The sequence below is a fragment of the Pan troglodytes genome, chromosome 15, assembly GCF_028858775.2.
Source record: "Pan troglodytes isolate AG18354 chromosome 15, NHGRI_mPanTro3-v2.0_pri, whole genome shotgun sequence".
Classification (NCBI taxonomy): Eukaryota; Metazoa; Chordata; class Mammalia; order Primates; family Hominidae; genus Pan; species Pan troglodytes.
In genome coordinates this window covers 102,900,761-102,926,955 of record NC_072413.2, presented here as the reverse complement: position 1 = coordinate 102,926,955, position 26,195 = coordinate 102,900,761, and the positions used below count along the sequence as shown (strand labels likewise).

Below are 26,195 nucleotides of genomic sequence, written 5' to 3'. Positions count from 1 at the left end.
GCGCTCTCACTCGCCACCCCCGGCATCGCCTCCACCCCCCGTTCCCCACGAGGGCTCTCACTCGCCACCCCCGGCATCGCCTCCACCCCCCGTTCCCCACGAGGGCTCTCACTCGCCACCCCCGGCATCGCCTCCACCCCCCGTTCCCCACGAGGGCTCTCACTCGCCACCCCCGGCATCGCCTCCACCCCCCGTTCCCCACGAGCGCTCTCACTCGCCACCCCCGGCCTCGCCTCCACCCCCCGTTCCCCAGGAGCGCTCTCACTCGCCACCCCCGGCATCGCCTCCACCCCCCGTTCCCCACGAGGGATCTCACTCGCCACCCCCGGCCTCGCCTCCACCCCCCGTTCCCCACGAGTGCTCTCACTCGCCACCCCCGGCCTCACCTCCACCCCCCGTTCCCCACGAGTGCTCTCACTCGCCACCCCCGGCCTCACCTCCACCCCCCGTTCCCCAGGATTGCTCTCACTCGCCACCCCCGGCATCGCCTCCACCCCCCCGTTCCCCACGAGGGCTCTCACTCGCCACCCCCGGCATCACCTCCACCCCCCCGTTCCCCACGAGGGCTCTCACTCGCCACCCCCGGCATCGCCTCCACCCCCCGTTCCCCACGAGCGCTCTCACTCGCCACCCCCGGCATCGCCTCCACCCCCCGTTCCCCACGAGGGCTCTCACTCGCCACCCCCGGCATCACCTCCACCCCCCGTTCCCCACGAGCGCTCTCACTCGCCACCCCCCGTTCCCCAGGAGTGCTCTCACTCGCCACCCCCGGCATCGCCTCCACCCCCCGTTCCCCAGGAGCGCTCTCACTCGCCACCCCCGGCATCGCCTCCACCCCCGTTCCCCACGAGCGCTCTCACTCGCCACCCCCGGCCTCACCTCCACCCCCCGTTCCCCAGGAGTGCTCTCACTCGCCACCCCCCGTTCCCCACGAGGGCTCTCACTCGCCACCCCCGGCATCGCCTCCACCCCCGTTCCCCACGAGCGCTCTCACTCGCCACCCCCGGCATCAGCTCCACCCCCCGTTCCCCACGAGCGCTCTCATTCGCCGCCCCCGGCATCAGCTCCACCCCCCGTTCCCCACGAGCGCTCTCACTGGCCGCTGGGCCGCACCTGGTCGATCATCTTCCGGGCCTCCTCCACCTCCGTGTCCTGCGCCTCCGTCTCGATGGTGTATGTCCCTGCGTCACTGAGGCTGTCATCCTCCTCCTGTTTCCGTGCCTTGGTCAGCTGGGGGTCTGTGGGGGCGGGCGGTGGGGTCGGGGGGCCCACGGGGCTGCTCCCACGGGGTGTCAGGGGAGCGGGCAGCACCGGAGGAACCTTCTCGGGGCTGGGCCGGGCGGCCGGGGAGCTCTCCCGCAGACACTGGGCCATGAAGTCCTGGGCCAGGCGGGAGCGGCGCCCCACGCTTCCGAAGGGGCGGGCAGGGGTTCGGGAGGCGGGCGAGGGGCTGCCCAGCCGTTCCTCTGTCTTCTCCCGCTTGAGCGAGCCGGCCCTCTGTGGCCCCGAGCTGCGGCCCCCTGCCTGGACTGGGGCTGGGACACTGGGGCGGTCCCTATCGGCCGGCGTTGGGCCACGGCGCTTGTCAGCCTTGGGGTCCCCGGACGGGCTGTGCGTGAAGGACTGGGAGCGCTTCTTTCGGGGCGTGTCCTCGTCGAAGAACTCGATGACAAAGGCCTGCTGGTTATGTAGTAGCTCCTGGGGGTCCCGCTTGATCTGCCTCTGCAGCCGCACCTGCTCCCCGCTGGCCTCCAAGGGCACCCCGGCGGCCGAGGCCGCCTTGGCCAGGGGGTCCTCTGAGTCACTCTGCGTGCCGTCCTCGTGCTTGTGGCCTGGGGGAGACAGGGGACCCCACCTTGTCAGGCCGAGAGAAAGGAAACAGCTGTCGATCTCAGGCAGCCTCATCACCCCATGCCTTAGCTGAGTTGACAAAGCACCCCAGCCCTCAGGGCCCCCCGACACAGGGCAAAGAAGTGCAACGGGAAGACGCAGGACCGGATTCCTGACCAGGCAGGTGGCTCTTAGGCAATTAACTGAAAAATGGGAAGTCAACCCAGCTGAATGGGCCCCTCTGCATGGCAACAGTGCAGACCCAGCCAAAGCCCGGTCCCCTGCCTGTCCCGGGACTGGCACGGCCGCCAGCTGGGCACTCACCCTTCAGGGTGCGGGTGTGGACAGGCAGGTCGCTCTTGGTGCTGTGGCGGTCATCCCCAGGGCCAACCCGGTGCAGCAGGCTCGGGTCATTCTGCACCAGCCAGTCGGCCACCTTGGTCTCAGCCGACACCATCTCGCCAGGTGTGGCCTCCTTGCCCGGGGGCCGCCGCTGGCGCAGGGAAAACTTGGTGATATGGTCCTTGATCTTCATCTTGCCAGGGCTGCAGTCATCAAACTCGATGGTGAAGGAGGCGTGGCTCTGCACCACAGGGGCCGCTCCGCCCCCACCTGCCTCAGCATCCTTCGTGGGCATCTCGTGTGCCAGCACCTCGGGGGGCTGCGACGGCTGCGGGGTCTCCTTCGTGGGGATCTCGAAGTAGCTGGGCTCCCGCCGGAACGAGCAGCCCTGAGGCTCAGCAGGGGCGCGGAAGCCGTGGAGCTCCCCGTCCTGCTGCACCGGCCCCTTGGGACGCTCTGGTGTGGGAAGATGTCTTCAGACCGGGCCTCAGGGTAACCACCTGCCACCACCCTCCTCAGCCAGGACCATCCACTCCACCCAAGAGGGGGAGACAGGCCCCATGTCCCCCAGAGTGGGCTCCTCAAGCCCAGGCCATCCCCTTCACACACCACCCTCTGGGAACCCTCAGGGTCTCACCAGCCTGGCCCCAAGACCAACCTGGGTAGGGCTCTCCCTGGCGCTGGGCGTCAGGCAGCGTGCTACCATCGTCCTCACCCCACCAGGAGGGCTGCCCATACAGGGGTGTGCGGTAAGAGGCTGCCTCTGTGGAGGGAGCGAGGTTCAGACCCTGTGTTGCTGGGGCCCCCAGTGTGAAAAGCAGAGAACTGGCAGCCCAGGAGAGGCTGGACTCTGGGGCAGGCCCTGGCATCACCTCCCAGCTTGGCCCTGTGGCAGCCCAGGGCCCTGCCTCTGTGGGGAATGTTGACTACCTTGAGTTCCGAGGTGGCTCACTGGCCCCTCCCTGCCTGGCCCCACCTCCTCCCACAAGTGCTTAGAGGCTCCCTGCCTGCCTGGCCCCTCCTCCCTGCCTGGCCCCTCCTCTCTCCCCTCTGATATACTCAGAGGCTCATCCCCTGGGGCATGGTGGGGGCCCCCCACCTCCGTCCTGCAACCCTGCCCCGGCCCTCCCGACCCCAGAGCCCATCCAACAGAGGGCAGGAGGCCAGGGGGAGCCCACACCTGGGTCCAGCCACCTCCAAGGCTGGTAAATGGTTCAGGCCACAAATGGGTGGCCCTGGGGGTGGGCAGCCACTGCAATCTACATGGTCCCTGCGGCATTTTAGTTTGTTTGCCTTAATGACCAGGAGTGAAATTGTATATTTCAGATGGAATCTCACTCCTGACTCCCTCTGAGAAGCCGGCAGCCCAGCCCTTCCTGATGGCAGCAGTGAACAGAAGCAGTGTCCAGTGCCCTCAGGTCAGGGCGCTGGCCCTCATGCCCACAGTCTCCTTCCTGGGCCCTCCACCCACGCTCTTTCCATCCTTGCTGAAGCCCAGGGGGCCTCTGCGTCATGGCCCCCAGCTGCTTACACTGCTGGGGGGCCAGAGGGTCTGAGGCCAGTCACCCGTCAGGAACCATGTGCACACTGCGCTGGGGATGCAGGGCCCCTGAGATGTGTCACACACGCCTTACCCCTCCCTGGGGACTCCCTCTTGACCCAGGGTCACAGCCAGGGGCTGCTGGGGCAGGGGCATCTGCTACCAGGCAGTCCCCATCTGCTGCCGGCCCTGAACCCCTCCTTGGTCCCCACAACGTGCTGCCCTCGCTCTAACGGAGCCAAGGAGCCAGGCTGCCCAGCTGGCTGCACCTGTCATGACCTCCGGGACAGCCCCACACTGGCTGTCACCAGCTGCATGTGTTTCACAGTCTGGACACTGACAGGTGCTCTGGGGAGCTCAGATGGCTTTCTGGAAAGCTTCCCAGTCCCCAGCGGTCTTCCATTCTGGGCGGACCTGCATCCCAACCAGACACCGGCAGCTGCGGCTGTACAACACAGATGTGTGGGCTGACAGCAGAACACAGCAGACATGGGGCCAAAGCTGGGGGTGGCAGGGTGACCCCTCCTGGACCAAGGTGGGAGCCGAGAGCCTGATCCCCGGATACACCCCTGTCTAACCAGAACTCAAGTCTGGGGCCTCAGGCTTGGATACCCCACCCCGATCCCTCCACACCCCACCAGGCACTTTCTCACTCTCGCTCCTTCCCTTCCCCTTGTGCCCACCGGACCCACACGGACCCTCGTGCAGCTGTCCTCCTCCCAGACTTCTGCCTACCCGCTGCACTGACTGCCAAAGGCACAAATCAGGTTTCATCAGAAACCACCAACCCCTGAGCCCTGCTGGCTCGGTCTGCAGAATCCAGTCCAAATGCCTGATATTAGGGAGCATAGCCTCACCCCCCCATCACCTGCCTCTCACCACTGGGGACAGAGGGTGCCCAGCTGGTGGCCCACCAACCCCACAAGAACTGTGGGCTCAAGGGGTGCAGGCGTGCACAGGTAGGTGTGCACAGGGGTGAGCAGTGTGGGTGTGCATGGGTAGCTGTGTGTGGGGGGTAAGAGGTGAGGGATGTGGGTGTGCACAGGTAGATGTGTGTACAGGGGTGGGGGTGTGAGTGCACAGGGGTGAGCAGTATGGGTGTGCATGGATAGGTCTGTGCACAGCAGTGAGAGCTATGGGCATGTATGGGTAGGTGTGCACAGGGGTGAGTGGTGTGGGTGTGCATGAGTAGGGTGTGTATAACGAAGATGCAGGCATGCATGGGTAGGTGTGTACAGAAGTGAGGGGTGCAGGCATGCACGGGTAGGTGTGTGCAATGGGTGAGGAATGTGGGTGTGCAAGGGTAGGTGTGCACAATGGGTGAGGGGTGTGCATGTGCAGGGGTAGGTGTGTGCAAAGGGTGAGGGGTATGGGTGTACATGGTATATGCATGCACAGGGTTAAGGGGTGCAGAGAGGCAGGTGCGGGGCAGAGGGCCTGGCAGTGGCCCTGTGTGCTCACCTCATCCGCACTGCCTGGGCCTACCTGTTCCTGGTCTCCGGTCCCCCTTCTCCGGCCTGGGGTTCGAGGCCTCGCAGTATGGTGTGTGTTCCGGCAGTGCCTCGCTCCTCTTGGGCGCCAAACCCTTCACGCTCACCTGCAGCTGGCTGGTGTACTTTTCATGCTGTGGGCAGGCCAGGCGGGGTGAGGTACTAGGCCCAGCCTCAGGAGGAACCCACCAGGGTGGGCCCAGCCTCTCCTCTCCATCCAGAGGGCCCAGCTATGACTTTGCATGTCACAAGCTCTCCCTAATGCTCCCCAAAAGAGCAGACAGAGCCTCAGCCTGTCCAGGTAACACAGCTCGGGGTCCAGCTCAAGCCTGGGGAGGGGCAGCTTCCAGGGAAAGCAGGGGCCTGCTTGGGTGGGGCAGGACAGAGCAGGCTGCGATCATCAGAGTGGGGGCCCTGGGATGGGCAGCAGGGCCGCTTGTGCCATCAGACAGAACCTGACTCCCTTAGGCCCTGCCCCTTGCAGGCTGGGGGACCCCAGGCTGCTCGGAGATCATCCGAGGAATGGGCTAAGCGCCCTGGCCCCAAAGGGCTCCTGGGGAGCTCTGAACAGGGCCCTGAATCTGTGCTCCACAACTCCCACATGAACAAGTGAGGACGAGGAGACGCCGTTCCCACCTAGGACCCTCACGCCCCCCACAGGGGCCCCGGCTGTGCGTGTCACCAGCACACCGGGGAAAGGGCACGCAAGGATGCCCACCCCTGAAGGCTGCCACCGTCGGCCTCCAGCACCCTTCCTTCCTGCCTCTGGCCACCCCCTGCTGGCGGCCTCATCAATGTGCTGGGGGCAGCTATTACCTCCTGAGGGGCTCCGAGAGGGCACCCGGCCAGGGCGGGCAGTGCGGGAGGAGATCGGAGAGACTGACAGGAACTCGGGGGGCCTTGGTCATGCAGCGTAAAACCCTTATAAACCCTCAGCCTAAGACCTTCAGATTTCAGCCTAGGAGACCTCAGATCCCCTCACCCTAAGAAGCAACAAATCCTCTCAGCCTGAAGTGACCCCAAATCCTGCCACCTTGAAGGACTCAAATCCGTTAACCTGGAGCGAACTTAATCCCCTGGGCATGAGATCCCAAAGCACCTCAGCTTCAGAGACCTCAAATCCCTTCACCCAGAGGAACGCCAAATCCTCTAACACATAGATCCTCAAATCCCCCGAGCCTAAGGAACCCTAAATATCTCACTCACAGAGAGACCAAATTCCCCAGCCTCAGAGACCCTAAACACTCTGTCTAGAGACTCTTAATCCCTTCAGCTTTGAAGACTCCAAATAACTGTAATGTTAGAGAATCTAAAGCCCCTTATGAGACCCCAAAGCTACTTAACCTGAGAGACACTCCCAAAAAGATGCTGGGGGGCTCAGGGGCTCTATACCCTCCTGGCCCTCTGAACGGGGCCCTCTGCTCCCGGGGAGGCTGCTGGCCCCCGCCTCAGCCCCTCTGCACTCTCCTGCAGGGTGACCCCAGCAGCTTCCTGGGCTCTGGCCACCCAGCTCACCCAATGAGCCATTTGTTCTGTGAGCCACAGCTAAACCCACCAGTGCCCAGCGATGCAGCTCCGAAAGCCCAGGAGCTCCAGCAGGCTGACCATGCAGCCCGGCTCCTCCCAGGCCCCTCCCAGAGCCCGGATCCTGCTGCATCCACAACAGTGGCACCCGCGTCCCGGTGCCCCCGCCATCTGTCACTGCAGCAGGCTGGGGGTAATGACTACCTTCCCACCTGCCGGACTGGGCCATCTGGCAGGGCAGGACAGGCTGGCCTGACTCATGGCACCCGCAGCCTGAACAGGGCGCCCCAGAGGCCTGGTGAGTGTTTGCTGGGGAGATGGCAGCGGGAGCATGGTGGGGAGGATGGGGGGCTGAGCCCTCGTGGCTGAGCCACCCGGGCTTGGCCAGCACTAACCTTGAGTGCCTCCTCCGGGACTCGGTGCTGCACACGCTCCAGCACATACATGTTGGAATGTGGACACGTGTTAAGGCGAACACAGAGCAGAAGAGCCAGGAGCCCAGCGCTGAAGTCCACGCCCAGCAACAGGTGTGCCAGCTCAAGGGCCCATCAAGGCAGGCAGAGGAGGGGCCTCTTTCTTCCCGGGGAGGCACAGCCATGCCCACCCATGTGCTCACACAGTCCCAAGGTCGGGCCAGGACTTGGGGTCCTAGGGAGTGGTCACCAGTTCCCCAGGCCCCATGTGACCTCAGGCTGGGTGGGTGGGCAAGCAGCAGGTACCCGTGGCCAGGGTGTCCACGGGGGGCCAGGCTGCAGGGACTGGCATTCCTTGGGGTGCTCCATCAGCAGGTGGAGCCCAGCCCTAGGGTCATCCTCGGTGCTCTGTTACCCAGCAACCCCAGCAGTGACAGCCCTGCTTCTGGAGTAACAGGGTGACTGTGGTCCTGGGGACTGAGAAGAAGCCCAGGAGGAGGGACACTCAGGGGCAGGATATCGTAGCCGAAGCGGATGACATCGTTGAGCTTCAGCGTGACGTACTTCTGGTCCGGGATGCGCATGTCATTCACAAACGTCTGCAGGAAAACAGGTGGCGGGGGGGGGGGGGAGCTGCGCGGGTGGGTGGCTGTGGGCAGGGCCGCAGGGTGGTGGGGCTGAGCGGGTGGGTGGCTGTGGGCAGGGCCGTGGGGGCACCAACTCTCTGGAACCCACGGCGAGTGATGGCCTGTGCAGCACTGTGCCAGGCACCAGCCCCAAGTTCCACAGCCATGGCAGGGGCACCCAGACACTGGGGCCCACCCAGCACTGCAGGGACCATGATGGAACCCTCCAGAACAGAACTCTTTGAGCATCTTTGTGAAGTGGACTCCAAGAGATGCTTCCTCTCACCCATACAGCCTCGTGCTGGCCCCAGCCCCCACCTTGGCCCCATGAGCCCTTGGGAACAAGTCGAGGCAGGCCTGCCCTGTGGTGGCCCTTGGCCAAGGGTCAGGCCTCAGAGGGTCTGATACCCCCCTCCAGGCTGCCTACTGGCAGGAGTGTTGATGCACCAGTCCCACAGGCAGGTGGGAGGCAGGTCTGTGGGCATCACAGGCCTCAGAAGTAGCCAACCATGCAGGGCCCAGGAGCATGGACTGGGACGGTGCCATGCAACCCAGGCCAACAACCCCGGGGACCCTCTCAAAGCCCATGTGGGTGACGCAGCCCACACAGACAGAGGAGCGGCCACTTGCTGTGCAGCCATTCAGGGACAGCCGCTTCATCAGACAGGCATGCTGCGGGAGGAGGGAGCTCAGGACAGACCCCAGCAGCCTGAGACCCCCTGGCCGGAGCTCCTTGAGGGGCTGCTAGGGCCCCCCAGCTCAGGACTGCAGAGTGCAGTAAAGATAGAGTGTCCCAGGACAAGTTGGAGTCTGCCAAGCGCAGCAACAGACAGAGACATCCAGACAGGGACCTCAGGGACAGACACATGCCCGCAGAGAGGGGCCTCCAGCCTTCCTGCCTGCTTCCACCCCATACCCCATTCCTTTTACCTGACCCCCCAACCCTGCTCTTGCAGCCAGGGGTTCCCTCCGGGTTACCTTCCTGCCCCTGCCACCCCCAACTTACAGAAGAAAGGATCACATGGCTCCACCCATACCCAGACTGGGTACCCAAGCATAGCTCCTTCCATTTCAGGGGCCCCATTCCCCAGCCTAGTGCTTCCCTTCCCATCTGCAGGGTCCACTCTCCCTGCAGCCTGATCCTTGGCGGCCTGAGACCCTGCCAGGGGGAGCCTTCTGGGGAGGCCTGGGGGCCTCTGTAGTTGGGGATGGGGCCCGATCTGGGAGAGGGGCCAGATTTTGGAGAGGGGCCAGGGCTGGGGGAGGGGCCAGGGCTGAGAGGGAGGGGCCAGGGCTGGGGGAGGAGCCAGAGCTGAGAAGGAGGGGCCAGGGCTGAGAAGGAGGGGCTATGGCTGGGGGAGGAGCCAGAACTGAGAGGGAGGGGCCAGGGCTGAGAGGGTGGGGCTATGGCTGGGGGAGGAGCCAGAACTGAGAGGGAGGGGCCAGGGCTGAGAGGGAGGGGCTATGACTGGGGGAGGAGCCAGAACTGAGAGGGAGGGGCCAGGGCTGAAGGGTTGAGCTGTTAAAAGGCCAGGCCAGGGCCTCTCACACTTACCCCATTGAGGCTGCCCAGGTCCTTCACCCAGTGCTCGTCCCTGTCCTGGTCGTAGTTGATGACGGCATGCTGCTTGTCCACGCTGCGGGACTGGAGAGACACACAGCTGGCCCTCAGGTGCTCCAGGGGAGGAGGTGACACCCAAGAGGCAGAGGCACCCCTGCTCCATCCCCTGCCCCAGCACAACACCAGCAGTGGCCCCCAGGCCTCTGACCACAGAGCTGTGCCCACCCTGTCTCCAGAGCAGGATTCGCCAAGATGCCAGGGCCACGTCCCCCACCCTCTGCTGCCGCCCCAGGCCTCCCCTCATGACTGCCCTCCCCAGAGATGCTCCCCGCTGGGCCGTGGGAGTGCTGGGAGCCCTCTGGTCATCTGGCACACGCTGCTCCCTCCCAAGGTCAGGTGGCGGCAGCCAGGCTGGCGGTGAGGGGGCTTGTCTCAGGGAGCCCTCCCCCACTCCTGGCCCAGCCCCACAGGAACACACACAACTCTCAGCCAGTGTCCACACCTTTGGTGCTCCCACTCCAAGTGCTGCCGACCCTTTCTGGGCCACTAGCCCACCCAGGACCACCCCCCCGGAGGACAGGTGCCCTAGTGCCCTCACAAGGTCAAGCCCGGTTGTCTAATCATAAGACCACAGCCAAGCCCCCATCACTGCCCCACTGGGGCATGGGGAGACGGAGGCAGAGGCGAGTCACTTTCTACTTGCTTAAGCGCTGCGAGCACGGCTGCTGCCCACTCGGCCTCCACTCCACACAGCACTGCGAGCACAGCTGCTGCCCACCCGGCCCCCAACTCCACACAGCGCTGCAAGCACGGCTGCTGCCCACCCGGCCTCCACTCCACACAGCACCCTGTGCTGCCTGGGGCTCTGGGTGGTGGCTCCATCCCTCCTGCCCCCAAACCTCAGGAGCCACAGGCCTGGGGATCCAGCCCCAGGAAAGGCCAGCAGAACCAGCCGACCCAGGGAAGTCACCGAGTCCTGGCCCAGACAGCGTGTGACCCTCGCCACCACCTAGGGACCATCCAGGCAGCACACCCACAAGACACCAGGCCAGCTTCCACAGGCAGCAATGGGCCTGAAGGAAGTCCCCCAGCCCTGGGACAGGACGGCCTGCAACCCACACGACTAGGAGCTGGACGTCCCTCCTGAGTGCCAGCATGGCTTCTCAGTCTCCCAGGTGAGAGCCTGGGCCCCTCAGGCTGGTCACTCTTAGCCTGCCACATGCAGGCCACCCTGGCAGCTGGCCATCACTGCCCCACCACAGGGCACCGTCCTGAAACACCAGTGTGGGGCCTTCCCCAGCACCCCTGGGCAAGGGCTAGAAACCCTCAGGGCAGGGCCTCCTTCCTAACTCAGAGAGGAGATCACACAGCAGGGGCTAGTTGGGGGCAAGGGCTCTGATGGCCCAGCTTGACTGAGGCCTCCGCAGAGGCGCCAGGGCAGGGAAGCTGCAGCTGGGTGGGGCTCGTGGTGGCCAGCAGGCCTGAGAGCCAGCCTCACGCTAGTGCCACTGCCACCCAGCAGTGGGCACTCAGAAGCCCTGGGTGCCTGGCTCAAGCCACGGTGGTGGCGCTGCAGTGGAGGACCGGGGGTGGGGGTTGGGGGGGACTGCAGTGGAGGACCAGGGGGAGGACTGCAGTGGAGGACTGAGGGGAGGACTGCAGTGGAGGACCGGGGGCAGGGACTACAGTGGAGGGTGGCGAGGAGCCCACCCCTCCTGTCAGGACCCTGAGTCCCCCCAGGAAGTGGGCAGGGGTGCCAGGGAGGTTTAAAGGGGAGAGTAGGGTCCTGGGTGCAGCCATCCCTGAGCTGCCTGCCCAGACACAGCCCATGGTTTCCCAGAAACCAGGTGAGCGGCTCCACCTGCCCCACATGCCCTCCCTGGGAAGGCGGATCCTGGTGGGGCTCCTAGTGCCAGCTCCCCTGCTAGCCAAAGCCACAGGTCTCTGGTAGAGTGGGTCTGACCTTGACAGCCACCACCCACCTCCAGGTCCACCCTGTTCAAATTCCTTCTCCGAAGCTGGCACCCACAGCTACATGGCTCCTGGCCACCCCAGTGGCAGTCTCTGCCAGAGGGGTTGGGGGAGGATCCTGGCCAGGGTGGGTGATGCCAGACATCACCTCCTCCATTGGACTTCCTACCTGTCCCTGAAGGCCTCCAGACACAGGCGACCCCCAGCACTCACCTCCTCCAAGAAGCCCGTCCTGAGACCCCCTCCCCAACTCTAGGATGGCTGCTGGAGACACCTCAGGCCACTAACTGCCCCGTGGGCAGCCCTGAGGGCCAGGCCCCAGGATCCCTGCCTGAGAGTGCAGCCTGGAAGCTGGGAGGCCTGGATCTCCCTCAGGGGGTTGGGGCTCACCTCCTCCCGCACCCTGTCCTGTGCACAGGGCAGCATCCCCACCTCAGCCCGCCCGACACATGGGCTCCACGGGGCCAGGGGGACCTGCTGCTGTCTCAGAGAAAGGAAGCACTGAGGCCTGGGGCCGGGCTCGGGCCCTCCCTGCCAGCATGAGACCTCCCCAGGGGATGGGGTCCAGCAGGGGCATAAAGGAAGGAGCTACTGCCCCTGTCCCCTCTGGAAAGGGCTGAGGTGGCTGAGGGCGGGTGACTTGGATGTCATCTCTGCTGAGGAGTGGAAACCCTGGAGGGGTTTCCAGCCTGGACGCCTCCCTGCTGCTTCCCTAGCCTCAGACCCGCTGGGCCTCGAGGGCTCCTGCTGGACACAACTCTGCACACCTTCCAGGTCCTCTGAGCCCCGCCCCAGGCCTTCCCTGGAGGGCTCACCCACCAAGCCCCTCTCCACCACAGGCTCCAGCAACACTGGTCTTCCTCTCGGCAGCCCTCGGTCAGCCTCTCTCTCCACAGCCCCCTTTCCCGCAGGCCCCAAAGCCTCTCCAAACCTTCCTTACCCCACCCAGGCCACAGTCAGGCTTCAGGCAGATGACTCTGCCAGCACTGGGCACACCGCATCCTTGCCCAGGCCTGGGTCTCACCTTCAGTCCAAGCCCCCTCCCCTGCCTGCACCCACCTTCCCCACCCCACCCAGCCCACCCCAGCTTCCGGCTCCTTTGACTCAGCACAGAGTCCCCCCCGCAAGACCCTGTTAACACCCCGAGCACAGCTGCCCCGCCCACTCCCAGGACTGAGCCTCCACCCCCAGCCAGGGCTTTCTCACCAGACTTGCTCCTGCCAAGCCCCTCCCCAGACTGCAGGAAGCGCTGGAGACACATGGGGAACCCCCTTCCAGAAACTCCCCTCTCCAACCAGAAGCAGCCCCTCACTTGGTCGAGGCTCCAGCCACCAATGAGAAGTGGCCCCCGGCCCAGGGCTCAAGACTTAAAACAACAGAAACCCGGGCTGTGGAAGGAACTCGGTGCAGAAACAGCCAGGCAAACACAGATGTGTGACATGGCCGGAAGACGCCCCAAACACATGGATTTTGGGGAAAGTGTCTAATAATTTGTGCTCACTTTAAAACAATAAAGATGTTCCCAAAGTTCACGTCTGACGCCCTCTGGGGCAACAGCCTGGCCCAGCTGTGCTGAGTGGCAGTAGCAGCAGCCAGGGCTCTGGGCACACCCTCCTGCCAGCTCACCCGAGTTCCCCATTGGCGGCCACAGGCACCCACAGCAGACCGGCTCGATGCACTGGGCACAGAGGGCCAGGGCCTGCTCAGGCTGTGGTCTCTGGGTCAGCACGCGAGAGTGCAAATCCCAGCTGTCACACGCTCTCACGGAGGACACCTCCCCACAGACATGCAGCACACACATGCACACAACACACACAGATGTGTGCACCTACAGACATGCACATGTATGCACATGCACACTTACACACGCACACACACGCACACACACGGCACACACGGCACACACACGCACACCCACGGCACACACACGGCACACACACGCACACACGCACACACGGCACACCCACGGCACACCCACACACGGCACACACACGGCACACACACACGGCACACACACGCACACACACGGCACACACACGCACACACACGGCACACCCACACGCACACACACGCGGCACACACACGCACACACACGGCACACACACGCACACCCACGGCACACACATGGCGCACACACGGCACACACACGCGCACACGCACACACGCGCGGCACACACGCACACACACGGCACACACACGCACACACGCACACCCTGGACCACAGCCTGGGCCACCACAGGAGTGACAGCCACAGCAGGAAGTCCTGCCTGGGTCCACGTTCCCGCGTCATTTAACACCTGTTCGCTGGGCACCAGCTCTGTGCCAGGCTTGCACTGGGCACAAGGACACTGTGGGGAGCAGAGGCAGGGCCCTGGACAGCGTGGTCCGTGGGACAGCACGTGGGTGGCAGCTCTGCCTGGAACACAACTCCCCTACCCGTCTACCCGCTGTGGTCCAAGCTACCGCCCCTCTTGCCTAGTGAAAGCCCAGGCCTCGGGCCGCCCACTCTGCTTGTCTCCCCTCCACGTCCCATCCCCGTAGCCCCAGCTCAGCTCTGTCCTCCCACAGCCTCCCCCTCCTCACCGGCCCCAACTCCTGCTGCTGCGGCTCCTTGGGCCTCAGCACAACATAGGCAGGTGTCTGCTGACCGCCCAGTCCCCAGTACCACCTTCTTTACACAGGACTGGACCCTGGACACCTTGCTGGCCCCTCTCTGCAGTGGATGCCAAGGGAGGGCAGGGTCTCTGCTTGGCACCCTGCCCAGTGGAAAGATGTGGCGCTGAAAGCAAGGACTGTGGAGGGGGCGCTGGGACAGGGTGTGGAGGTTCCAGGGCAGGAAGGTGGGTGTGAGCCAGGTCCGGAGAGCCAGGGCAGGTGTGGGGAGAGGCTGGGTCCAGTGGAGGCCTGCATTCCTGTCTGTGCGTGGGGTGGGGGTGGGGGTGGCACTGAGCAGAGGGAAGGGGACCCTGGCGGGGACCCCGGGTGGAAGGGATGGAGGGTGACAGATTTGGTTCAGCCACCGAGCTTGGGATGCCTCTGAGAGGCCCCAGTGCAGCAGCCATATCCAGTACGAGGCTGGAAGCCGAGGACAGAGCAGGCTCCAGGCAGCCTGAGCAGAGGTGGATAGGGCCTCGGGGAAGAAGCAGCATTCGGAAAGGGCCACTGAGGCCCCTGAACATGAGCTGAGAGGGCGGGGGTCCTGGCGCAGGTGCCAAGGAAGTTGCTGCAGGGAGGGGCGGCAGGTGCAAACATCCTGAGGTGGGGGCAACAGAGGGGCCAAGGGGCTGGACATGGGGCTGTAGGGTGGGGGTGAGAAGCCTCTCGGGCGGCTGCACAGGGAGTGAGGGGTGACAGAGGCCGGCAGGGGGCAGCGGTGGGCAGGTAGGAGGCCGCTGCAGGGGCACCGGGAGGCAGACAGCCTTCCCACACTCGCCACACCTGCAAGGCCTCCCTGAGCCTCAGTTTCCCCATGGAGATACATCTTACAATGGTGACACCACCCACAACAGCGAGGGGTAGAAATGCAGGCCCACCCAGGCCAGGGGTGGCCACTGAGGAGAGCTGGGAAGCCCCCAACACTCCCGACCTGCTCAGGGCTCCACTGACAGGTGCAGAAACTCGGAATCGGACCCCAAACTCACCCTGAGCACCCTGCCCCCAGCACTTTTCCCCTACCCCAGGGAGAAGCAGGCAGAGCAGGCCTGGTGCAGGGGTGGGGCAGGAAGAGCACCCACACCAGTCCCTGCCTGCAGGCTGACTCTGGCTTCTTCCAGAGGCTCCAAAGTGCCGCCGCCTCCAAGAAGCCCTCCTAGCCACCCTAGGTAGAGCAGCGCGGCCATCACTGATGCCACCCCTGCACGCAGACCACGGGAGCAACCCGCCAAATACAGCTGTGGCCCCATGAGGCAGTGGGGTATGTGGGGCGTGGCCTATGGCCTGCCGCCTGTCTTTAGATGGCTTGAGAACTAAGAATGATCTTTACACTTTTAAATGATTGAAAATCATCAAAAGGCTATTTCATGACATATGAAAATTATGGGAAATTGATACTTCAACATCCATAAATGAAGTGCAGGTGCTGCCGCGCCCGCCTCGGTCGCCCACGCTCGCTCCCTGGCTGCCCCTCACCACGGCCACAGGCCTGGGCTGCAGTGGATACTTTGTGGTCCATAAAACCTAAAATCTTTACCAGGCCCTTTGTAGAAAACATTTGCCGACTCCTGCCCCCAGCCACCGACTCTCTCCCGCTACCAAAGGCATAAAGAAAAGAGAAAAAAGGGAGAGAATGTTCCAGATTAAAGAACTTCAGAGCCGGAACAACCAACCACAAGGTGACAGACCTGCTGGGTCCAGACTCAAGAGGATCAGAGGACGCCTGGGGAGAAGCTGGGATGTCTGGACTTAGTCCATCCCAGCTGCTGTAACAAAATTCCTGAGTAATGTGGAAATGGCACAAATGTATTGCTCACGGTTCTGGAGGCTGGAAGCCCGAGATCTAGGCGCCGGCCAATTTGGTGTCTGGAGAGGGCCCTGTCTCTGCTTCAAGGATGGTATCTTGAATGCTGCGTCCCCACTGGGCAGAAGGGGTGAGCCAGCTTCCTCCGGCCTCTTTTTAAGGTCCCTGATCCCATTCCCAAGGGCAAAGCCTCACGCCCTGCTCACCTCCCAAAGGCCCCATCTCTTGAAGCTACCACGCTGGAAATGAAGCTTCAACCTCCGAATTGCAGGGGACACAAACCTTCCCACCACAGCAGGACACATGCAGCAATATCGGGTGGGGCTGCCCTGGGTAGAGGCAGACAAACACTGTCTGCCCCAGGGAATGTGCGCATGTCCAGGACCCCTTACCACAGCCTGAGGCCTGCCCACCTCGTCAGAGCCTGGCATGGCCCGGGCATGTGCGGCAGTAGCACGTTGCATCCAGGAGGCAACGTCCGAGTGGGCAGGGCAGCTCCCTGCACCTGCAGGCCCCTCGGCTAGACTGGACAGTGCCATCCACCTGGGTCAGGGGCCCACGTGCCACGCTGGGGGATGAGCCAGGACAGGGAGCCCAACTCGTTCACAGGCACACGGGGTAGAGGAAGGACATCAGGCCAGGATGGGCATATGGGGTTAGCTCACCACCCCTGCTCTTTGTTCTCAAACAGCCAGATCGCAAGCCCCACAAAGCCAAACTCAGACCTCAAACCAGGGCCAGAGAAACTTCCGATTGTCAGTGCCAGTGCTCGGCAGGCTCTCATGCCCTGAGAAGAACCCCTCATGCCTGGAGGCCGCCAAAAGGCACTAGCCTTCACCAGGGTGCAGCTGGGCCAAGATACTGGGACCCCCGCTCAGGCAGCACTCACAGCATAGGCGGGGCCCCCAGACAACAAGAATATGGACAGACCGGCTTTCCAGGACCTTCTAAAGCCCAGCCTCAGCTCCCTCTCTGCAAAAGGACGCCAACTCACGCTTCTAGGGACCCCAACAACTTTGAGAAGCTGACAAAAGCCTAAGCCCCCTCCTGTCAGAGACAGGGATACGTACGGGGCAGGCACCCGAGCCTGTGAGCACACACACACCCCTGCACGCACCCACGGGAGCCCCAGAGCCCTCGGTGCATCCGGGACCCAAGTTAAGAGGCCCAGCCTGGGCTGCATGGCGGCCTCCTCGCCAGGGTGGCCTGCAGCAAGTGGGGTGGGCACCTTCCTGGCCTCTACAGGGACAGACTGTCTACCCCCTACCCTCCTGGCCCCAAGCGCCCCCTGCAAACCTGTAGCATGAGCTCACACTCCTCACGCCCCACGAAGATGAGCTCCCGAGGGAGCCGGTGGCGGGCGCCGCTGCTGCTCACCAGGAACCAGGACGTGGCACTCATCTTGGTGCTGGCTGGGCCCGTCTGGCCCTGGGGAAGAGAGGATTGTTAGAGTGGGGCTCCCTGGCCTGGTCCTTAGCCCCCTGGACACATCCAAGGCCCAGCCCAGATCCTAACCCTCTAAGGGAAGCTGGCAGCTTCCGGAGAAGCTGGGCTCCAGCCTCATCAGGCCACCTGCCCTCCCTGGGTATGGTCCCGAGTCCCACTGCCAGGCCTTTGCCCTCATGACCGGCCTTTCCCATCACGTCCATCCCTGGCAAAGGCTGCCTGGTTCTCCCTTATCCTCCAGGCCCCAGCACACCTAATCTCCTCTATCTTCCAGGTGTCAGGGGTTGAAGTTCACGGGGACACTGGCTGCACTGCCTGTAAGTGACCCCACATCCACGTGACCCATCAGGAGCAGCTCATGGGTAGGACCCAGCATAGCCCATCAGGGTCCCCATGATGCCAGGTCCACAGCACCAGACCCACCCCAGGACATACACTGAACAAGAGGACCCACTCCCCCCAGCAGGACACTCTGAGACTGAGCCCCAGGCAGGGCCTGGGGTGAGGGGCAGCAGGGACAGAGCTGGAGACAGGGGCCCTGAGTCATCAATATGTCCACCACCGAGAGGAGGCCAAATGTCCTTTGGTGGGCACGGTGCAAGGACAGCATCAGGCAGCCCCTTCAGTGCCCAAGAGGGAAGTGAGGCTTTGGTGCCCATAGTCCCAGTGACATCAACAAAGAGGGGGTGGTCTGGGGGGCTGGTGTGGTCAGGGGCTGGTGTAGACAGGCAGGGAGCCCCATGGCAGCCTGGGGGGTAACGGGGACAGCCTGAGTAATGGCCAGGGCTGATGTCACCCCAAGACCCAACCCTGGGCAGCCCTATACCCAGCCAGCATGCACCCTGCAAGCCCGGAGCATGCCAGCACACATATCCTGGGCACTCCACCCCACTGCCCAGCACATCCTTAGTGCTGCTATGGGCTGGGTGGCCTGGGCTAAGCCAGCTGTGACCAAGACACAGAGTCTCAGAATCCTGGGGCTCCCTTCAGCAGGGGGCAGGCACAGAGAACAGAAACGGCTTATGAGAAGGTGCAAAGAGGGATACAGGGAACACAGAGGCAGGGCGGGGATGGGGGCTCACTGGGAGGCAGCCTCCAGGCTCAGCAGGACAGGGGTGGAAGTGAGCCCATGAACGCTTGTGGGACTGCATTCCAGGCAGAGGGAACAGCCGGTGCTACCAGGGCAGAGGGACAGGGCAGAGGGATGGAGGGCCTCACACACCCCTGGGAGTCCTGTGGCTAGTCCTGGAAGGGGATGAAGTCCCTAAAGGGCCCAGCACTGGCTCCATCACTGCAGGGCCCAGCACAAAAAGAAAACGCGGTACCCTTATTCAAAAACTGAGAAGGAGAGCTGAGCAAGATGCCACATGCGGGGTCCAAGCAAGGGCTCTGTGGGGGTCTCCAAGTCACATACCTGTGAGGCCGGCCCCAGAGCTCCTGAGTGGACATGGGGCTGTGACTCAGGAGGCCAGTCAAGAAGTGAGGACAATAACCCAGGACAGGGATGACAGCAGCTGAGGCCCAGTGGAGCAGAGGAGAAGGGGAGGCTGCCGGGCTGAGTGCATCCTGAGGGCAGGGCCACACCACATGAGGGTGCCAGGCAGAGGAGTGAGTGGCTCCTTGTCCCTACTTTGCCCAGTGCCCACGCCCAAGGTCTTCAGCTTTGAGGCTCTTCACCAGATCTCAGCTCCCTTCGGTGAGCAGCAGGGAAAACCAACACCCAGCTCCAGCTAGCATGAATGCCCAAGTGACCACGTGCCCCATGGTAAACCCTCACCTTGGGCAGGGAGGTGGGAAGATGTAGAAAAATTCTCACCAGGAGAAGGCAGCTCCAGGCAGCCAGGACCCTCTCACTCTGGGGGCCCTGCCCTTCCTAAGCCACGCACCCAGGCTCCAGCCAGACAGGCAGGCACTGGAGGCCAAGGGGCTGGCACTTCGATGACCCTGCAGCCCCAGACAGCAAAGCCAACAGGAGGCCTCTACAGCCCCACCCTCCCTAGGGCTGCTGGGGGTGACCACAGGGTGCTCTATCGGGCAGGGCCTACCCCACCATTGCACCTCCGGCCCCCAGCCAGCCCTCCTAGGCCTCACACTCTGCCATCACCTGCCGCGGCCCGCCCTGAGGAGTCCACGGTCCCTGTTTAAGGCGAAGTGAAGCCGAGCCCCAGAGCCTGGTGGTGCCGCTGTGCCAGAGCCAGGCCACCCACTGCCCCGGCCGCCCACCCTGAAAAGGCCTGGGAGCCCGCGACGCTCCAAAACGGCCTTCGGCTGCCTCGGGGCTGGGCTGGCCATCGTTGCTAGGAGGAAGAATAATAAACGCCCCAAACTTGTCCCCTCAGCCGCCCCGGCCAGAAGGGCCACAGTCAGAGGTGAGGCGGGGAAAGGTGGCTAGGCCCAGGGCAGGGAAGGGCAGCGAGCCGGGCGGGGCAGGCCGGCGGTGGAAGGAGCGCACAGGCCGGGAGAGGCAGGGACAGCGGGGAGACGGCGGCGAAGGGAAATGAGGAGAGAGGGGAGGAGGAGGAAGACGGAGGGAGGGACCGCGGGAGGAGAGACCAGGCCAGGAGGGAGGCGGCCGGGCCCGGCGGGGGAGGGAGCGGCGCCTTCTGAATCAGCGCTCTCCGGGGGCGGCCATGGCCGAGCCGGTGCCGGGGCGGGGACCCGGGTGCCCAGGCTTGCCGCCCCCTCCGCAGGCCGCGTAGAAACGGGGCGGCTCCTCCCGGCCTGGCGCAGACCAGGGCCGCCTCCGCGGCGGCGGGGACCCGCCTGACCAGGTGCGCCGGGCGGCCCCCAACCCCCGCGCCTTTGTCCGGCCTCGGCCGGGACCCCGCGCCCCGTTAGGCCCCACAGCCGTGCAGGTGCGGGCGATGGGAGGCCCGGGCCGCGGCCAGCGCTGGGCCGGCGCGTCCTACCTGCTGTTCGGGCTCGGTCTCCGGCTCGCCTTAGTCCCCGGCTTGGTCCCCGGCTTGGTCCCCGGCTTGTTCCCCAGCTCGGCCCGGCTCGGTCCCGGCCCTCGCGCCCGCCCGCCCGGCCGAGCGCTGGGCGGGGCCGCCGCCTAGGACATGCCCGGCGAGGCCCGCACGCTCGTGGCAGCCCGGGCCGAGCCCACGGCAGAGCGGCCGCCGGCGGCCTCACGCGCGGGTCCCTGACGTCTGCGGGAGGCCCAGCCCCGCCCCCGGAACGCCCCGCCCCGGGCACGCCCCCGCCCGCCCCGCCCCCGCCTGGCCGCGCCGCACCCCGCACCGCCCCGCCGGAAACCAGGTTAGGGCGGGTCCGCGGCCGCCAGGTGAGCGCGCCCCGGCAGCCCCGCGCGTGGTCCCGTCGGCAGAGGCTTGGCGGGCCGCCATCCCGCCCCTGCCCCAGGCCCACCTTCCCCCACCGCCCAGGCCCCGCTGGCCTCCCCGGCTCATCTCGCACCCGGCGCAGACCCCATGCCCTCCCGTCTCGGCAGCGCCCCCCGCTTCGCCTCCCGGTCCGGCCCCAGCTCGACGGGCGGAACCGGGTGCGCACAGCAGCCCCGCGCCCTGGCCCAGGGCCAGCGGGTTAACGCTTAACTACGCTCCAGGAGCTGTAGGCTCCAGCCGCGCCTCGAGTCCCCAACCTTTGGCCCCGGAAGCCAAAAAGAGGAGCGGACGGTGAAGGAGTCAGGGTGAGTTCCAGAGGCCGCTCCCAGATTTTCCCTCCCGAGCCTGGCCAGACCGGGCGTATGTCCGACATCTCCACCTCTGACCCCGGGCGCTCTGGGCTGAGCTGGGGGCGATGGTGGTGGGCATCGACGCCGTCTTACCTGGACGCCCACAGTGGACCTGACCTGGCCGAGGGGTGGGGGTGGGGTTGGGAACTACGGAGGCGCTCGGGGTTCCTGGGTAAGTTCCCGCGGACTGCTCGCTCCTTGCCCGGTGCTACAATAGGCGTATCCGGTGTCCCTGGAGCCAAGCTAGGGGAAGGGATCAACGTGGGGGCGGGGCAGCGTGCCCGAAGGGCATTGCTGCATTCCAGGTGTTGGGGAACGCAGTGAGCGAAGGCGTGGAGGTGAGGGAGAATGTGGAAGGCGTGCGCCCGGCCGGGGAACCCTGGGCTTTGTCCTGTGGGCAGCTGGAGCGGCTGGGCATTCCCGGCTGCGACAACGCCCACCTGGCTCCGCACCTGGGCCTGCTCGCAATCCAGCGGCGCCTCTCCGCATCTGCCTTCACGGATCTCAGCCCCAGCAGAGCCCTTGTGCCGGACCCTGGGGCGGGATTGCGAGTTCAGAGGGAGTCAAGAGGCGCCCTTGAGTATGGCGGGAGCCCCACCCCAAGCACCTGGTGGGAACTCACTTGCCTAGGGAGAGAGCAGGGCAGTGAGCACTCCGGACTGGCTCCCAGGAAAGACCCTCCGGCAGGAGCTTGGATTGCAAGGTTGGGGAGGAGGGAGGCCAGGGGAGGGACCTGCAGCCAGGTGATCCGGGTGCCTGTATTTCTTCCCAAGGATAATGTGAGTTGATGCTGGCTGAGATCTGCTCCGATGAGGGTTTGAAAGAGAGAGCTCCGGGTGTCAAAGTCAGTGGATGGCAAAACATGCCTGGAGGGAGCAACCAGGCATCCGACCACAGGCCCTGGGCTGGGGGGTGGTGGAAGCAGAGGAAGGAGAGAGAAGGAAATTTGGGAGGAAGAGTGGGCACGAACTGGCTGCCCAATTGTGTGGGTGGGTAGGTGGCAGGGAGGGACTGGATGTTCTGGGTCTGCCCCTCCGGCCGCACCACACCTGCTTCCAGGTGAGCTTAGGAATTTCCCAGGCTTCCTCCCAGCTGGAGCCAGACGTGTCCCTCAGAGGCCCCAGCCCTGCCCATCCTTTCCTGCCCTACCCAGGGCTTCTCTACCTTCTTGGCTTGGCCTGCTCCTTGTTCACACCTTGGTAAATGACCCTTCACAAAAGTCATTTTCTCTATTTGTGCTTTTCTTTCTTTTGCCAGGACCCTTGACTTTCTCGACAGGGAGGGGGAGGCAAGGCTGGTGCCCAGTGCTCTGCCTGCACTGGTCAGTGCGCGTGGCTGTCACTTGGCTGGGAAGCTAGGCCAGGAGAGCAGCTGCAGCTGTGGAGGTCAGCAGTTGAGAGGTGGAGAGACCTGAGCACACTTGGGCCAGCTGTCCCATGGCATTTGGGAGCCCAGGACCGAGCCGGGGGGCAAGTGTGGGCAATGCTTGGAGCCACAGAGTGGGGGTAGGGAATTGGAGGGGTAGAGAGGACAACTCAAACTAAGCCAGGAACCCACAGAGGAGACCAGGAAAGGAAAACCAAGAAGGAGTGAGTCCCCAATGCCCCCAAATGGATCCATATATCGAATGATCCCCAGTAAAAGTAGCTCCATGATGATTCCAAAGCCCTTAGGAAACTAAAGGTGCCAGGAGAATGAATAGACACGTCTCCATAGAAGACACACACTGGCCAACAAGTACATGGGAAATGTCCAGCATCCTCCAGGAAATGCAAAGCAAAACCACAGTGAGATCCCACCTCCCACCCGCTGGGACTGGGCAGATGCAGTCCTGGCAAACCAGTCTTGGTGAGGAGGGGGGGTATCAGAGCCCTGCTGCACTGAGATACACACACACAAAATGGAATAGTATTCAGTCTTAAAAAGGAAAGAAATTCCAGTACTGGCTGCAACTTGGATGGACCCTGAGGATCCTATGCTGAGTTAAATAAGCCAGTCACAGAAGAACACGTACCATACAATCCCACTTATGTGAGGTCCCTAGAGTAGTCACTTTCATAGAGATAGTAGCTGACAGGAGGAGCATGGGGAGTGACTGTTTAATGAACACAGACTTGAAATTTGGGAAGAGGTAAAAGTTCTGGAGATGGATGGTGGTGATGGGTGGTGATGATGGACATTGGAGATGGGCAATGGACATGGATGGTGGTGATGGATGGTATAAATGGATATTGGATGTGGACAGCGGACGTGGACAGTGGAGATAGAGGGTGGTGATGGCTGGTGGACATGGACAGTGAAGATAGAGAGTAGTGATGGATGGTGGAGATAGAGGGCGGTGATGGACAGTGGAGATAGAGGGTGGTGATGGACAGTGGACATGGACAGTGGAGATAGAGGGTGGTGATGGACAGTGGACATGGACAGTGGAGATAGAGGGTGGTGATGGACAGTGGAGATAGAGGGTGGTGATGGACAGTGGACATGGATAGTGGAGACAGAGGGTAGTGATAGACAGTGGAGATAGGGGGTGGTGATGGACAGTGGACATGGACAGTGGAGATAGAGGGTAGTGATGGACAGTGGAGATAGAGGGTGGTGATGGACAGTGGACATGGACAGTGGAGATAAAGAGTGGTGATGGACAGTGGAGATAGAGGGTGGTGATGGATGGTGGACATGGACAGTGGAGATAGAGGGTGGTGATGGACAGTGGAGATAGAGGGTGGTGACGGACAGTGGAGATAGAGGGTGGTGATGGACAGTGGACATGGACAGTGGAGACAGAGGGTAGTGATGGATGGTGGACATGGGCAGTGGAGGTAGAGGGTAGTGATGGACGGTGGACGTGGACAGTGGAGATGGAGGGTAGTGATGTACAGTGGACATGGACAGTGGAGATAGAGGGTGGTGATGGACAGTGGAGATAGAGGGTGGTGATGGACAGTGGAGATAGAGGGTAGTGATGGACAGTGGAGATAGAAGGTGGTGATGGACAGTGGACATGGACGCTGGAGATAGAGGGTGGTGATGGACAGTGGAGATAGAGGGTAGTGATGGACAGTGGAGATAGAAGGTGGTGATGGACAGTGGACATGGACGCTGGAGATAGAGGGTGGTGATGGACAGTGGAGATAGAGAGTGGTGATGGATGGTGGACATGGATAGTGGAGATAGAGGGTGGTGATGGACAGTGGACATGGACAGTGGAGATAGAGGGTGGTGATGGACAGTGGAGATAGAGGGTGGTGATGGATGGTGGACATGGATAGTGGAGATAGAGGGTGGTGATGGATGGTGGACATCGATAGTGGAGTTGAAGGGTGGAGATGGAGGGTGGTGATGGATGGCAGTGATGGAGGGTGGAGATGGAGGGTGGTGATGGAGGGTGGAGGGTAGTGATGGACAGTGGAGATGGAGGGTGGAGATGGTGGATGGTGAAGGAGGTTGGTGATGGAGGGTGGTGATCGGGGGTGGAGATGGAGGGTGGTGATGGATGGTGGAGATGGAGGGTAAAAATAGTTGGTGGTGATGGAGGATGGAGATGGAGGGTGGATGGAGGGTGGAGATAGATGGTGGTGATACAGGGTGGTGATGGAGGGTGGAGATGGTGGGTGATGATGGAGGGTGGTGATGGATGGTGGAGATAAATGGTGGTGATGAAGGGTGGAGATGGAGGGTGGAGATGGAAGGTGGTAATGGAGGGTGGAGATGCAGGGTGGAAATGGAGGGTGGTGATGGACAGTAGAGATGAATGGTTGTGATGGATGGTGGAGATGGAGGGTGGAAATGGTGGGTGGTGATGGAGGATGGAGATGGAGGGTGGTTGGAGGGTGGAGATGGTGAGTGGTGATAGAGGGTGGAGATAAATGGTGGTAATGGACAGTGGAGATGGACAGTGGAAATGGAGGGTGGAGATGCAGGGTGGAAATGGAGGGTGGTGATGGACAGCGGAGATGAATGGTAGTGATGGATGGTGGAGATGGAGCATGGAAATGGTGGGTGGTGATGGAGGATGGAGATGGAGGGTGGTGATGGAGAGTGGTGATGGATGGTGGAGATGAATGGTGGTGATGGACGATGGAGATGGAGGATGGATGGAGGGTGGAGATGGTGAGTGGTGATGGAGGGTGGAGATAAATGGTGGTAATGGACAGTGGAGATGGATGGTCGAAATGGAGGGTGGTGATGGATGGTAGTGATGGATGGTGGAGATGGACAGCGGAGATGAATGGTGGTGATGGATGGTGGAGATGGAGCGTGGAAATGGTGGGTGGTGATGGAGGATGGAGATGGAGGGTGGTGATGGAGGGTGGAGATGAATGGTGGTGATGGATGGTGGAGATGGAGGATGGAGATGGAGGGTGGATGAAGGGTGGAGATGGAAGGTGGTGATGGAGGGTGGTGATGGATGGTGGAGATGAATGGTGGTGATGGACGGTGGAGATGGAGGATGGAGATGGAGGGTGGAGATGGAAGGTGGTGATGGAGGGTGGAGATGCAGGGTGGAAATGGAGGGTGGTGATGGATAGCAGAGATGAATGGTTGTGATGGATGGTGGAGATGGAGGGTGGAAATGGTGGGTGGTGATGGAGGATGGAGATGGAGGGTGGATGAAGGGTGGAGATGAATGGTGGTGATGGACGGTGGAGATGGAGGGTGGATGAAGGGTGGAGATGGAAGGTGGTGATGGAGGGTGGAGATGGAGGGTGGTGATGGAGGGTGGAGATGCAGGGTGGTGATGGAGGGTGGCAATGGAGGTTGGTGATGGAGGGTGGCAATGGAGGGTGGTGATGGAGGGTGGAGATGGAGGGTGGAGATGCAGGGTGGAGATGGAGGGTGGATGAAGGGTGGAGATGGAAGGTGGTGATGGAGGGTGGAGATGGAGGGTGGTGATGGAGGGTGGAGATGCAGGGTGGTGATGGAGGGTGGCAATGGAGGTTGGTGATGGAGGGTGGCAATGGAGGGTGGTGATGGAGGGTGGAGACGGAGGGTGGAGATGCAGGGTGGAAATGGAGGGTGGAGATGCAGGGTGGAGATGCAGGGTGGAAATGGAGGGTGGTGATGGACAGCAGAGATGAATGGTTGTGATGGATGGTGGAGATGGAGGGTGGAAATGGTGGGTGATGGAGGATGGAGATGGAGGCTGGAGATGGTGAGTGGTGATAGAAGGTGGAGATGAATGGTGGCGATGGATGGTGGAAATGGAGGATGGAGATGGAGGGTGGATGGAGGGTGGAGATGGTGAGTGGGTGATACAGGGTGGAGATAAATGGTGGTAATGGACAGTGGAAATGGAGGGTGG

At 62.9% G+C, this 26,195-nt stretch overlaps 1 protein-coding gene across 6 annotated transcripts in view; it reads right to left on the bottom strand.

Moving 5' to 3' along the window:
* CEP170B (centrosomal protein 170B) overlaps nucleotides 1–20,350 on the bottom strand; it is a 33,296-nt gene extending 12,946 nt beyond the window's left edge. For 2 of the 6 annotated variants that reach the window (XM_024348963.3, XM_054666337.2), the window contains exons 1-9: nucleotides 20,109–20,325; nucleotides 17,050–17,181; nucleotides 9,321–9,410; nucleotides 7,660–7,738; nucleotides 7,122–7,180; nucleotides 5,198–5,336; nucleotides 2,831–2,935; nucleotides 2,155–2,628; nucleotides 1,114–1,832 (exon numbers count right to left, since the gene is read on the bottom strand). In XM_024348963.3, the coding sequence (XP_024204731.3) occupies nucleotides 1,114–1,832; nucleotides 2,155–2,628; nucleotides 2,831–2,935; nucleotides 5,198–5,336; nucleotides 7,122–7,180; nucleotides 7,660–7,738; nucleotides 9,321–9,410; nucleotides 17,050–17,154 (1,770 nt within the window). In that variant the 5' untranslated portion in view covers nucleotides 17,155–17,181; nucleotides 20,109–20,325. Of the gene's footprint in view, nucleotides 1–1,113; nucleotides 1,833–2,154; nucleotides 2,629–2,830; nucleotides 2,936–5,197; nucleotides 5,337–7,121; nucleotides 7,181–7,659; nucleotides 7,739–9,320; nucleotides 9,411–17,049; nucleotides 17,182–18,613; nucleotides 18,766–20,108 lie in introns of all 6 variants that reach the window. The other 4 variants (XM_024348962.3, XR_008539167.2, XM_024348964.3 and 1 more) reach the window with 4 other exon arrangements.
* Nucleotides 20,351–26,195: the final 5,845 nt, after the last annotated feature.